Here is a 15,769-nt window from a genome sequence, read left to right on the forward strand (position 1 = left end):
AAATGTGGTTTGTGTGCCATTGCATGCCTACAATTTTGGGTTACAGAACACAGATGAGGTGCTTACCTGAAGCTGATCTAGAACTTGCATTTTCAAATGCGTGTTCCTGCACTGCCAGATTAACTAGCTGTCAGGCATACGCTGCAGAGCAGATTGGACCATCTGGGAGGGAAGGTGCCAAGAAAGGTTTCTATCCAATAGCCTGAGTTCTTTCTCTGCAGGAAATTTTGGTACAAGATGCCAAATGGAATCTGGAAATTAAAAAAAATAATAATAAAAAACTAATAATAATTTTGAAGTTATAATTAGAACAGAGAAAAGAAAGGAACACACAACAGGGCACTGAGCCCTGCTTGAGCTAAGCTAGACAAATCTTGGGAGGAAGAGGCTAGCTATGTAGTTCTGTGTTGGTCCTAAAGATGGTGGGAGGGCACTGCAAGCCAGCAGTAGCTGCTCTGAGCTTCGTGCCACGGAGTAGAGTGAAGGAATATGGAGACATAGCAGTGCAGGTCCACATTGCCACACTAAGTATGGGGTTAGAAAGGTTTGCATTCCATGGATGAGGTGTTTGCTCATGGCCCTCTTCTTTTTCTCCAAAGTAAATGCATTTCAGACTGCTTACCTATTCCCCCATCACCATAAGCCCATTGGGCAGCTTGATATTTTACCAGAATCAACACCTCTGCTTTTTCTCCCAACTTACTCAACAAACATGCTACTTCTTATGGCTTTGGGAAAGACGACTATCATGCTCCTCAGTAAGAAGCCCTACAAAAAGAATCAGGAATCAGAGCAGATGCCCGGAGCCTGTGTGTGAAGCAGTTTGGGTTTGTCATTGGTTGTAAGAGCAAACAAAAAGCCTCAAGTTATCTGCAGCAGGTGATGGGGACGCAGACCCTCCTTGGGGGTGTCATCGTTTTGCTGTGAACAGAGCCGCGGCACACCTCACCCCTCACTGTCACTAACAATCAGTCTTTACTCAAAGCCCACAGAAAGTTGATCAGCCCACCAGACTGTAAAAGACAGCCAACACATTTCTAGAGCTATTAGCTTCCCCAGGAAGAAATGTGCAGGGTCCCAACAGGTACAGGGAGGTGGTGGGAGGGAGCAAGACCCCGCTGCAGAGGAGCAAAGCTGAGCAAGCAGAGCGTGGCGTGGCTGTGTGCCTCTGCAGAGAGCCTGCCCTGGTAACGCGCGCGGCCTAAACCCAGTCACTTTAAAGTTTTTGATGTGGGAACATGTAACTGTGTGGGAAAATGTATTCTGTTAACATTTATGTTCGTTTAACAGGCATTCATTTCAAAGTGAGTTCTGAGTTACAAAAATAGCAGAAATATGCAAGGGAAAAAATGTTCCACGTTTTTCTTAAGCCTTACTCCCATCTGCTAGATTGAAGCATCCATTTAGATACAGAACTATTACTTTGACTTATATAGCACCTTTTCTCCAGAAAATACATTGTCTTTTACAGAGGATTCATTCAACCTCGCCACATTCTAGAAAAATAAATACTACTGAACTCCCCTCTTCAGTGGGGCATCCGAGCCAACAGAAAGCTGAGTGCATTACCTATGAGCTAACAGGGAACCGGGAGACAGAGAGAACCCAGCTCCAAACACCTGTTTCCTGATGTATTTGACATATTAGATATGATGTTATTGTTCATGTTTTTAAGCTGAATGTTGCAGAACTGTTGAAAGATATTCTTAACAGGCAGCAGAACAGTTTAGAAAAAAAAAAAACAGCTTAAGAAGCCAAAAAGCTATTTTTCCTTGCTTTTTTCTTTTCAGTCTGTAAACAATATTAATGGTGGCATTAAACACATCTGCCTTGGGCACACTTTTTACCAGCTCTGCCTGGTGCTGCAGAGGACATCACACAATATTTTTATAATTCCTTTTAACCTTTAAACAATGCTACAGTGAGTGGGAGACATATACAGATGGCTTGGAAACCTCCTTCTCAGGAGAGCTTGAAATGTGTCTCACCTGTGCCAAGGAGGAGGTAAAGAATAAGGGAGAGAACTGCCAACAGATAAAAGATGCAGACAGAAAGAGAGAAATAGTTCTCAGCGGCAGAGTATGGGAGACAGAACAAAAGCAAAACAAAATAGCTGGAAACTACAATACTCACTGTCATGGTATTAGATTTTATCATTAATAAATATTTTTTAAAAACGCATAGAAACAGTCCTTGATGATCTGCTGTAGCTGGGCTGAAACTTTTAATGGTCTTTCTGGAGATCAGATCTGACTCCTCTTTCCCTGGCTATTTACTAGAAAGGTCCAATAGCAGAGACTTACAGCACCTTGCACCAGTGACTGTACCAGCACCAAATCACCCCATACCAGGAAAACACAACCATGGCTAGCCACAACAGCTTAATGACAACAGCATGCAAAGTGACTAGGCAAAAAGGAATGAAGGAAATCCTCCCAGTGCTACATCACAATCTGGGGCAATCTCTGCTGTCAGCATTGTGAATACAAACCCATCAGCCCTGGTGAAAGATTCTGAATTACACTAGGGTACCTGAAAGCAGAATCTGCATCTCATAAATGGACCTTTACTGAGAAATCCTAAACCAGCAGATTTTAAGCATGTGCCTACTCTTAAGTAATTTAATTGAACTTTATAGAAATTGCTACATAATTCAAGTATTTGGATGAATCAAGTCCCTAAAGACCAAAAAAAGACTGAAAACGAATTGTCTCAAACCCTATCATTTCTCTAGCATCAGCGCTAGTGATACTGCCATGGTCATACTCAGGGACCCGTTCTTAGTGTTTGCAAAGTAAACATCTAAAATGCCAAACTATTAGAAAAGGAAAACCCAAAATCACAGTTAAATGGTGATGACCATTTTGCAATTAAATCATGTCCTAGAGCTTTATTTCTCTGCCCTCAAGAATAGAAAATAAATTGTCTTTACACAATTTTAACACCTGGAAGAATGGGAGGAGGATCAGTGAACTGCAGCTTACATGAGGGATTCAGTTTCTTAATGTCTCTGAACACTGGCTGATGGGCTCAAGATGAGAGGAACCATTATAACAGCTTTGTCTGACTGCTGCAGAGTCCTCGCTTGAACCAAGGTGGATGTGCTCAGGGCCAGTGGATGACAGGAGCCTGGTATTCCCCTCTTGGTAAAAAATGTGCAATTTTAGCATCAGGAATCTACTTCTGTCCTTGGTACTTGTAATTCTTAATCAAGGCATTAAAATTATTTTCAAAAACTAAAACTATGTGGGCAAACCTTCACAAGCAGCTCTTTTACTTTGAAGAAAGTTTTTGAGATCTCAAGTCACTTTTACAGGACACTGTACCCCTATCTTTTCATATTGCATCAGATATAGTTGTTCTGTCTCAGAAGGCATTGCGGACTTCTGCAAATGGAATTCACTTTTCTGGTGCAAACTTAACACTGAAGGGTAGAAGAAAACAGAAGTTAAAATATAAGTAATCCCTAGATCCCTAAGCCTTTAAAGTCATATATCCAATGCCTGTATCTATGTGGGCAAGAAAGGAGAGCTGACATCCAACACTGAATAAAAATGCCTGAAAGAGTCTTGAGAAGTTGGTTTACACAACAAATTGTGTCTGTGTTTGCAATGCATGTTCTGGGCAAAACTCCTGTCATGCTTGGTGCTTTCTCTTTTATCTCCCCACCAAGTTACAGAAAGATGAGCTTTGCCACCTTTTCATATGAGTGGGTCTGTGGCAACTGCCTTGGTTATTGACCTGTGGTGTTCCTACAGCACTCACCCGATCACTCAGCAGTTTGCCTTCAGCCCTTTGCTCAGCTTCCTCCTCAGGCAAAAGCACTTCCCAAGCAGTTTGTTGAACAAAAGCTACTTAAAAGCCACAAGCACAGAGTGGTCATTTGGCAAACAATACTATGGTTATGCAAAGGGCACAATCAGCCTTTCTCCATCATCACTTACGTAGGTAGCATATGCTCAAAAGCTTGTTTGTGGTGCACTGGGCTGCAATGTGTGGCTCCCAGATGGAGAACCAGCTTTGTCTTATCCATGTTGCCCCCATAAAAGGATTCCATACACAGATTAAGGAACATAGTTAGAAAAATGGGAAGTGGAGGGAGAGAAAACACCCCAGTGGCTCTTCTTTTATATTATACGTCTGCTTTTTTTGTTCTATTCTGAAATCCTAGAAATTAATACCACAGATGGAGGGTGGATACTAAAGGCCTACTGAATACCAGAATTTTACAAATATGTTTTAACAGGAAACATCTGTGCTAAATTCAGTGTTTAATAGCTCTTCGTATTTCTCATCTCAGCTGTGGAATATCAGCACAAGATGCTACCAAAAACTTGTTTGAATTCTTAGCCACGGTCCCTTCAGGTATAACACTGATTTGCTGCCGTGAATCACTTCAGCAAGTATGGACTTTGGAATGTCAATACATGTAATCAATTATCCTGTGGCTAATCCAGGAGACAAAGATTTGCAGCTTCAGAAATAACAGAGAGACAAGAATTTCAATTCTTGCTGGTAGGCTCTTTTCATTTGCACTTCAGTGAACAAAGTTATCAATGCTTTTACCATTCAGTAACACTAAACTTCTCAATCGCTGTAATCAGTCTCTTCAGCAAGCTGATTTCCAGCCTGTATTTGTCGCTGAAGTGAACAAGAGATCATCGAGCACTGAATTTTATTTATTACAACATACAGGCAGAAATTTTCAAAAAGGGACAGCTGCTTCTGGGGAACTTGTTTTTCATATGAATTTACTAAAATATCCACCATACCTCTCCACGTGACCACTACTTACCTTCTTTTGCCTTGACAAGAAGGAGAATGAGGTACGTGTTTTGTGTACATTGGCCTTCCCCTTCTTAGGTGAGGTCTGGTTCCAATAAGAAAAGCAAGCTGCTGTGGGACTGAAGGGAGCAGCAGCATTCCCCATCCAACAGGGAGGGACGGAGAATGCAGGAAGCAAAGTGGCTGCATGGACTAGCTGGAAACTAGCTAGGAGCATTTCTCATTGTCTGAAGGGTTTTGTCTTTGGACTTCTCTGCCTTTTTAGCTGTTTTGTTGTGAACTGAACTGGAATTATTCTGACAAGACGTATGTGGGCAGATACCACCAGTCCACCCTCCTCCAGCTTGACTGGGTCTTCATTTTTGACATTGTGCTCACTCTTCTATATTGAGTATATGTATTACTCAGCCAGCCACGCAAATGAGAGTTAACCATTACTAGCTAGACATACATTTGGTCTTCTCTTTTTAAGATGTTAACTTGTACTTTAAGTGGCTGGGGTTTATTAATTTTTTACATTTAAAATAAATTTGTTGCTCATGAAAGAGTCTGAGATTTGTCAGTGTGAGAGAATAATGAGTGATCCATAGCTTACGCCTGGCAAAAGCTTTTCCTATACTTTCCCTTAGGTATCTATAACATAATCTGCAGATATTGCTCTGCTTATTACAAGCTACAACCTGACAGTCATATTCTTTAATGGTGTTCATTTGCTGAAGACTTCTGGTCGCTTGGGATGCCAGTCTTATAGCTGTACCTTTAGAAATAAGACAACAGAAATTTTTAGGTATGTTCATCTTACTGTAAGAAATAAGCATAAGCTTGCGCCTTTTCCAGAAGAACTGCAATCAAGCATAACCTTTATAAAATCGAGCCCTGTGGACCACATCTCCCATTGCCACAGCAGAAAGCAGACTGAAAAACCAAGATGTTGTTTCAAATTCCCTTGTTACACCTACAGAACTACAAAGGGGAAAAAAGAAAAAAAAAAAAATGCAAGCAAGCAGCTGACAATACAATCTGCTGACATAAATCCCATTAAAAATATCACATTGCTTGTCCCAAATCAATTAAGCCTGGTCAAACTGATTCAAAAATATATGCCAAACAGAACATGAAACTGAGCTGAAATGTTAAGGCTCAAAAAGGTTAAATACTTCCAATATTGCTTTACTGCTTCATTCTTCTGTCTAGCTCCAGACATTTTGGAAAGGAAAAGCTCCTGAAAATATTTTCAGGCAGTTTTTCAGACCAGGTTTTCAGAAAATTTGGAGAAGCTTTTAAATGTATGTTTATCCTAACTGATGCTTGAAGTATTTAAGGCTTCTTCATCCCTTAAGTAAGCCAATTTTCTATTCTGTAATCTTCTCTAATCTTGTAGAAATGTAGGAACTGCCACAGTACATCAGGTCTAAGGGTCTATCCAATCCGGTATCTGACTTCTGGTAGAAGACTAGCAAGAGCTGTTTCAGGCCCCGGAGCAATCCAAGCATTTGGAATCAACCATCTCGGTCTGCTGACTGCCCGTACTTCCTCATCCTCCCAGTTCTTTACGCTTGCTAATAAAGAGCCAAAGCGATGCTAGCTGCACTGAGTTAGAGCAAGGAAACACTATGAGGAGAGAGTGAAAGCTCTTCAGAGTGAGGGAGGGTGATAAAGGATGTCTCAAGGAAAGCCCCCCCACTCTTTCTTTTTTTTTTTTTTTTTTTTTTTTTTCTGATTTTGACCTTCAGTATTGTCCTTGGAGCTGACCCCTTGCCCTGGTGGCCAGAACCACTTGTTACAGAGACGTGTTGAAAATGATGCAGTCAGTGGGTACAGGAGAAATGGTTGCCTGGAAATGTTTTTTTATTACTGATTAGTCTGCCTATGCTATTAAGACTTGTATCCATTCAGATATCACTTTTTTTTCTTCTCACTGCTTTTCCTCTTTTCCAAAGGGATTTTTCTTTCAGCATTCAGATTTATTTGTTCGTACCTACTCTGTGTATGTAATTCCAATTCTTCTTCATTCACCTTTGTTGTTTGTTTGTTCTTCCCTTTTCATAAAGACTCAATTTCAGTGACAGCAACTCCATAGAGAAATCCAGGTTTTGCTCTTGTAAGTGTGTTAACTCCTAATAGTCATCATCAATCAGCACTTGAATGTTTAATGTCTTTCAAGTTCTTTTACTTTGGCATGGCTCTCTGCCTTTTATTTTAAGTGCTTTCAAGTGTATCCTCTTCAAATATGTTGCCTACAATAACCCCTAGTTGTCTCGTTCTTGCTGTCCTCTTTATTCATAAGAGCCATCAATCAATTTGTGAAACAAGTCTGCTTTATATCTGTTATCAAAAAGTCTCCCTCCTTCTTTGCACCATAGTGGAAAGGGAAGGGGGAGCGCATTGTTATTTTTCCCATGTATTCATCTCATTCAGATGTGATGCTCTTTGATGTGAGGGAGGTGAACAAGCAAGGCAGCTTCAAAAGGCACTGCACTTGTGTTGTTTTTCCTTAAAACCATAAAGCTCAATCCCTGGGGAAAAAAAAAAAAAAGGAAAAAAAGAAAAAAAAAAAAGGAATTGAAATAGAGGAGGTTGGATTGGGTCTCCGTCTTCCAATGAGATTTGTTGCACATGTTTAGCCATTTCATACACAGCCCAATGAAGATAAATGTCCGGTCTACACACTTCTATGTAGAGGCTTACTGCACTTTGCCATAAACAGAAGAAACAGCAGCAGCAGCAGCAGGCACGCCAGGGTTACCAAAACCACATCTGTTCTTTACAGCATGACCCTGCAGTGCTGAATCATGGAAGCTTTCCTACATGTTAGAGGTCACAGCTCTATGAAAATTTTGCTTTAACAATAACAAATTCAATACAGAATTTTAGAGGCCACACAATCATCTCTGAGATAGGGAACTGACAGCAGTGAATTCCCTAATTAGATTGGATGCAGCTGGAGAAACATTTTGCAGCCTGGCTGGACAACCCTTTCCGGTAATGCATAACCATGCAGAAATTTAGCCCAGTATTTGTGAAGAGAAGAACTACTTACAAAGCAAGTCAGGGAGTCGTTCAGCTCCTTACCTGTTTTAAGGCAGGAGTGGGCACAGAATATTCCATGCATAACACAGAAGTGTGGGCAGCCCACATTTATTGGGAGTTGTTCTCCCCTTTGTTCATCTAACCTGTGTTCTGCTGACTTGTGAAGCTTTCAGACATGCAAGTGGACGGTGTAGCCATGAGGGAGAAAGGCGGCCACATAAGCCAAGAAATAGCATTCCTCTAAGGCAACTAAACAAGCCATGCATTGTTACAAAAAGTACTATACCAACAAGGAAGGAAATACACTTCTTTTCCTTTAGTTGAAAGTAGGAGCACATGACCCATTTAACCCACAATTCTCTTTTTGCTTGGCAGATGCAGTTTGGTTCTCTGTTTACAGCTATTTCTAATACAAGGTATTCAGTGGAGCATATTTCAAAAATTATGAAAAGACACACTTACATAGAATGTATTAAACTTGCAAGAAAATTGAAAAATGCATGAACATAATTGTTAGTCCCAACTGTGCTATCAGGGAAAGTCAGACAATATTCTGGCTGACGAGTCCTGGAAGAAAACTACTTTATCAGGGGCTACAGAGTATGGAATCCATCTCATGAAAGAAATCCTTATTTCACAGGGCTTTCTTTATGAAAACAAGTACTTTTCTTTCATATCAGAAATCAAGATTAGCTTATCAATATTTAATTGTGAATTTAGTACTGAAAAATCTTGATTGCTCAATAGGTATTGCTGGAAAGGAAGTTTCAGATGTGCAGAAACTGTTGTACTTTTGACACAGGCCATGAATCCACACGGAACTCCATCTAAAAATGTCTCTTCAGAGTTATTTGATATTAAAAAATCTTAGGAATGATGAAACTGGCAGAATAAATTCTGGATTTAAAAATTGCATTAAAAATTCAACCACATAAAAATCTTCCTGCTCTATAACCTCAGATAGATTAGTATAACCATGCACATGAATCTTTTTTCAGATGTCCGTGGGTAATTATAGGAACAGAGGGTGGATCCTGAACTTGTGAAAACCGTTATAGCTTCACAGAAGCCAATTTATGCCAGCTGAAGTTCTGGCCCATAAAATCTCTTCTAAACCTGAAAGAACATCTTGTACTACAATGTTATTGGTCCTCAGGTGATTGAAAGCCGTCCTGATGAACAGTTTGGTCTCAGGAAAAAAAAAAAAAAGGAAAAAAAGATTGTATGTCTGTCAAACTTCTGCTCTGTGTTCCTTTATTTAATTGGATTAAGAAGATATATTTAAGAAGAAAGCTTGCCTGGTACAATGCACCATTAGTCACGTGCTGCTTCTCAATAGCGAAACCATCAATTTTATTATAGATGTGAATAAGTGCAAGATGTCTGACTATAATTGGAACAGGAGCCAAGAAGCAGATGGGGATTCTGATTAAGAGCATACCTCCTGGGTATATGTTGTACAAGCAGCATCTCTAGCAGAAGAGAGAAGGTTATCAAGCCCTTTTACAATATATATGCAAACCAGATACAAACACAGTAACGTAAGCTTGAAGTTTATTTTTGGAAGCTGTGTGTTTAAGAAAAGGTTCTATTTCATGTAAAGTAGACAAGCATTTGCGTCCACGCGACACAAAATATGTTTTATCAGTTCCACAGAAGAAACATGTTGAAAAGAAGAACACTTTGGATGATCTGTTTTTGAAGTTAGTATTAAAAAAAATAAAAATAAAAATCCAGAACACCACAGTAGGTATGAGTGACTTCACCATGGGAAATGAAGTAATGTGCAAACGCTGGGTGTTACAGAAAAAAAAGAGATCAAATCTACTAATTTGGTAGAAGAATAACATTTGTTCTTAAATGGATCCTTTACATTTTATGGTTAACATATTTAAACCTTAAATTTAGGAATTTAATTTCAGACTGTTTTTAAGAAACAAGATTTTTACAAATACAAGAATATGCCACTGCCTTACCCAGAGCGCAGGCAACAAACGTGCCCACTCAAAGGAATAAATCTTCCCCTCACTCTTAGGACAGGTTAGTACACAGCCTACCTTGCATGTTCACAGTGTCTTTTTCTACATCACTCTTCCATCTTTCTTTATAGTTTCTATATATACATGTACTTTTTATATAGGGAACTAATTCCTAAAGCCAGCTTAGGTTATACATGTATATGTGTAGAATATTATATATACTATACAAACATAACCATTAACCAAGAGGAGGGACAGCAGCTCAGGCAAAGTAGGTACCTTCCTCAAGTGACCATATAAACATGTCGAAGTTGGTGAAGGTTACGATTTCAATATTTGGATTCACTGAAAAATTATTTATCAGGAGTCTTCTACCTCTAATGGTCATTACATTGCAGGGGATGTATTCCTTTCTTTATGAGTAGATAATAATTGGAACTACTCATGCAAATCAAATAGAGAATAGACCTAGGGAAAAGAAACAAGCACTAGGAAAGCACCCAGTGTAACAGCACTATAGAGGCCATTGTGAGCAGCTCCTTCCTCCAGAACATAATCACATCTGCTCTCTGTGGATTAATGTGCCATAGCATGCAATTTTGTGCTACATAAACTCAACTTGAATATACATCGTGGAATCTCTCATTCAAATACTGTACAATATTCCTGCAGCACTGCCTAGCTCTCTTATTGTTATAGCTGATATTCTGTCGAACCTGAAGCGATAAATTAATACTAGCAACGGCTGACGTAGGATTGCCAAATGAAGCGCTGCAGATAGCAGGGGGAAGGCAGGTTCCTGGTACCCCCTCCTTTTGTGACTCCTCCTTGTCCCAGTTTTCCTCTTACCAGTTTAAGCAATCTTAGATCATCTAGGTTGGAAAAAATCTTCAAGATCAAGAAGTCCAACCACCAGCTGATGAAGCCCAATTCTCCACAAGATGCTTGTAGTGTCATTTTGGTTTCTTAGATGGGTGCTGTAACGAGAAGTAAATCCAAGAACTGATCCCAACAGGCTCTTCCCAGGCAAGCTCCCCACAAAGATCCAGCAGTTTGGTCAGTACCTGACACATCTATCAGCCTGTTCCTGAACAATTCTTGTCTGCAGAAAAAATGAGCTCCTAAGCTTTCTCCCCTCAGTACTCCCCTACTTTCTTGATTCCTGTGGTTCACTGCAAGGCTGTATTAAATCATACCAGTAATTTCCACCAATGCTAACTTTACTGAAATACACATTTCCCGTCCAACATCACAGCCTAAATTCTTGTCACAGATTCCCCACTGGCATCCAGAACATCTCTTGCCCTTCCCTCTCAAATCCAAATCAAAAGGAGTCTCTTTCCAAGACCAATGGCAATTCCTTGTTCCAGCTCCAGGTTGGAGGCATTTTCCCAGGCCTTTCGTCTTCCCTAAGAACCTATGATTGCTTGTTCTCTCGCAACGATTGCTTGTTAGCTCTCCTGAAATACCTCTTCTAGAGACTCTCCCTAGTTCTGCTGATGTTGGTACATTCAAGAAGGTCTGCAGGAAAGAGGATGTAGGTTTCCGTAGAGAAAAACCTCGGGGCTGGGCAGCCCTGAACCCCAACACACGCACACACGCAGCCTGCAAAACTCCATTTCCATGACAGCTTCAGGAACGTAGTGCCAAAGAAACAGCTGCACTTCCACCGTCCATATGGCAAGAACCTAGCTTAAAAGCAAATGCCTTATTTAGGAAAGAATATATTTAGACCCCCAGTGACATCAAGAAAGAACAAACTGAATGACCTATTCCTGTTTGTAAGAGGAGTACTTATAAAAGATTAAAACAGAGCCCTAGCAAAACTCTTTCAAACGCATGTAAACAAAGTGCTCTGGATCAGGCAGCCTAACAACAGAGATTTCTATTCCTCAGCCTTTATTTTTCTGAGGCACTTTAACTTTCAGGAGGTTAGAAAGGTCTGAAAAAAAGTTTTTCTTAACTTTGTATCACTGTATTTAGAAAACAACATTTTTGGCAGAGGGAACAATTTCAGAACCTATGAGAAAATTTACTGTGTCAGAGGTCTCTTTCTGAGGAGAATTTTGCAATGCTGTAAAGCATGGCAGCGAGGTATGGTATAGACCTCTCTGGCTAATTATATACTAGCAAAGGTATGCAGGTAGCAGTGGATGCTGGCAATGTTAACCCCTGTGGGCTGGTAACTCAACAAGTAGTGGAGATGCAGGTTGATTTCCAATCTCTGCTAAGGCCTGCGCTGCCACAGCTACATCATTATCGGCAGGTCGTTGGTTTAAAATGAGTGTGGGTATGTCCCAGGAACCCCGACCTACCTGGGGATACTGGGATGCTCCAGTCTGGCGCTGACTGGGCCCTCAGGAGAGCATTTTGTCCTGCTCATGTGGGGTGCCACTTCACGGTAACACTTGCTGACTATCTGAGAGAATTTTTTCCCCATCCCACGTTGCATTTCACACCTGGTCCCTGTGGCATTTAAAGACACTGCTTTATTTAAATTCTGCTTTGATTTCCAGCATAATATATTCTGTATCCGTAGGCACCGTTTCTCTGAAACTCCTAGAGCTATTACACACACTTGCACATGATTGTTCAACTGGCAGTGGAGAGAGATGGTGGCTAATTGTGCTCCACTAATCACTTTTTCATGTGATTAAAATTTGTTCACTTAATTTGAAACATTTTGCAATTATCCAAAATCTGGTACTAACTTTACCACCAATAGGGAAGCACTTCTAAAACAGAGAATTTTAGATTTATTTCCCATACTGGGATTTGTCTACGTTAATGAAATATTTAGATTAACCTTCAGCTCTCATGGCTATTTTGCAATGTGTTCAGACTGAGCTGCTGACCAACCAAGTTTGAGTTAGCTCCCCGTGGTCTTTAGGAGGATTTCTGAGTACAAACACCCTCAAGTCTGCTCTGTTCAAAGCTGAACACTGTTGAGCAAGGTAAGAAGATCCAGTTCCACATTATTTCCACTGCAAATGGCATAAAACAAAGAGGAAGAGGCTGGAAATAGGCAAATTTTGTTTTCTTTTCCATAAAAGGAAAGATTGGAGCAGTGGACAGGAGATTTCAAGGTTAATGATTAATGGGCAAAGGGATTCTTGCAAAGCGTTGATAATTCTGTCCTTTCTTCCCATCTCTTGGCAGAATTTAGCAGTGAATTTCCCAAATCCCATTCAGAGAAAGAAGAAATGAAAAGTTTGCAACTTCTCTCTTTTTTGTTGCTTTCTTGTATCATCACCCCAGCAGATACATATGGAGGAAAGAAAAAAGGTAAATATCCTATCAAAAAAAATAACGATGATACACTTTTTTGAAATGTTTATGTTATAAAAAACTAAGTAGTATTGAATGTCTGGCAATCAGTATACTGGGGCTTGTGGTTTTTTTGTTTGTTTGCTTGTTTGAGTGTTATGTTCCCTTAAAATACGATATTTATAACTGTGGTTATTGGAAAATGTAGTTATTTGCAATGAAAACATTTCTCAGTGGAAATCTATACATTTGGAGACTATGGGCTTAAGGTAGTCTGACCTTTAACAAAACATCCACTGAAGGCTAAATTAAAAATGTATTAGTTTGAACACACACTGAACTGGTAGCAGTTCCAATCTTCTTGGGGTGGAAGTATTCTTTTCAGTCTCCTACTAAGAACAAAAATATCTAGCTATCTGACAGTGTTGAAGCTTTCATTTTCTGAATTGCCTAGCGCGGGTTGCCTTTCACCCCAAGTGTGATGAATATCGTTGAGTGAAAGAGATAACTCTGCAGTGTGCTCTGGGAGAGAAGTACTGTGGAGGATCTTTATCATTTACATGGGGACACAACCATTTTCCCTGCATTTGTGACACTGCACATTAAGTCTGTATTCGTGTGACTGTTGGAGTATGACGGTGCATCACAAAACTGCATTTCTTAAACCTCCAATGTGACTGACAAAGTCAATTTCATTTTTGCCCTCGTGGCTAAGCCGTACATAGTGAACATTAGTTTTCCTCCTTATCTGACTGCATTTCTAATACTCTAAGTCTGGAGGGGATAAATGTAAATTTTGCCTTAGCTGGAAGTAAAGCAAGATAAGCACATTCACAGAAGTATGGCCTCTTTCAGTAGCTGTGTTTGGCGCTTATGTTAATTCATATTGCTGGTTTTACAAGGAATTTGCTATAAAAATGCTTTATGCGTAATAGGCGCAGGCCACCTTTCTTTGATTCTGCACATTAAACTTCACCTTGTGTTTCATTTTGAACAATATAAAATCTTGAGGTAAAACGCAACGAGAACTATAAATTTCAATTAATGTTGTAACAGCTTGGCTTAGCAGGCAGCAAGGCCTGCGCATCCTTTTAAGTTGCTAAATCTCAGCAAGCTATTTATAAACTTTCAACAGGTTCTATAGTTTCAGGAGAACCCAAAATCAGAACTTTACTTTGAGGCTTTTCACGGCCTCAACTGTCCCAGCTTTGCCAAGGCCGTTTCAGACTCCAAGTTTAGTTCACCTTAGACACAAACACAGGGCAGAGGCTGCCCCCCTGTTCTTTTCCAGCCGCAGTCTCATCTTATGCCAGCTCACGTTCTCCTGCCATCACTATCTGTGGCACCTCTTATAGCAAGGTCAGTCACCTCACTCTCTCCATCCCCTTTTCCCTCATGACCTAGTACTCCTGTGTCAATGGACTTCACTTGTTTGCTCATCACTTCTGCAGCTTAAACCCCTGCTTGTTGGGCTGCAAAAGACAGGGCACATGCCAACGTAGCGCTAGCAGATACACCTAGCTCGTAGCACGTTGGGACAAGAGACTGTGGTTTAAGAAGCAGTTCAGGTGCATTTGGAAAACTTAAAGGAGAGGGGGAAAAAAAAAGTCCGCTGTTTTTTCTTCTAGAGACTATCCAAAGCTTGAGTAGCTTTGCTACAGAGAGTAGCTCCAAGGTTAAAGCCCTGATATTCCATTACACTGAACTCGGGCTCCTCGAAGTTGTGAAGCAGCACAACTCTAACTCCAGCTATACACTAATGTGTATTTCTGCAACTGGTACTCCCTTGTTGTCCTTCCCCAATCCAACCTTAGCCACAGCAGCTTTGTGCCAAAGATAACGTGACGCTCTGTTCTCAAAGCTTTGCCTCGTTTCTGTTACCAACCGATCCGTGAGCACAGCTCAGCTCGCTCTCCGACCAAACCAGAGCTGCGGTGGTGGCAAGACCTGGAGGAGCCTTCTTCCTCAGTGCGCTCCTCAGTGAGGCTGTTTGCCACAGTGGCTGATACAAATGGCAATACAGCATTAATCCTCACTGAGGAAGGGCTGAGAAGTTTTTAGCCCTGCTGGGAGGCCTTTTAACACTTTGAAGGCAGCTTTCTGTGAACATAGTACATGCTGTACCTAAATACCCCTTCTACCTCGGAGCTTGCTCATTCCTGCTTTAGCAAGAACTGCAGCAATGAACGGTGTAACTATAAGGAGCTACAAGGCCGTCTCAAAGCCGAGCCTGCTATGTAATTTTAGCACGAGCAATTGCCTACAAGGGAACCATCCTCTGAAAGCACAAACAGTGTGTCAAGTTCTTCTCATTTATTTGTACCTGGAAAATAAACAACTCTGCTTCAGTTTTCTCCATATCAGTCTATCCACCTACACAGTGAAATAAATTATGTTACAAAAGAGAATTTATATGAATTAGACTGCAGCAGCTAAAACTGTAGGTAGGCATATGCAAATCTTTCTCTTCAGACTAAGTGAATTATGTTTAGACATATAAACATATATTATAGGGTTTTATTTTATAATTATGTAGAACAAGATGGACTGGGTTACCAGGCATACATAACATCATATTTAAAACACACACGAAGGTTATTATTAAAAACCCACAGAATGCTTTAGAAATGCCATGGTTTTCTTGTATATTTACATAGCAGGAAAAAAAAGTTTCAAATTTTTGGCATACGTTCATTATCTAAACGTAG

At 40.4% G+C, this 15,769-nt stretch overlaps 1 protein-coding gene across 1 annotated transcript in view; it reads left to right on the top strand.

The window, feature by feature from the left end:
• The window catches only part of LIPC (lipase C, hepatic type), a gene marked incomplete at both ends in the record, with an annotated part of 70,711 nt that overhangs the window by 8,091 nt on the left and 46,851 nt on the right, over positions 1-15,769 (top strand). The window contains 1 exon segment of the mRNA XM_084293510.1: positions 12,954-13,079. Within this exon segment, the coding sequence (XP_084149636.1) occupies positions 12,954-13,079 (126 nt within the window).

This window comes from Netta rufina, assembly GCF_964035555.1.
Source record: "Netta rufina genome assembly, chromosome: 11".
NCBI classification, from domain to species: Eukaryota; Metazoa; Chordata; class Aves; order Anseriformes; family Anatidae; genus Netta; species Netta rufina.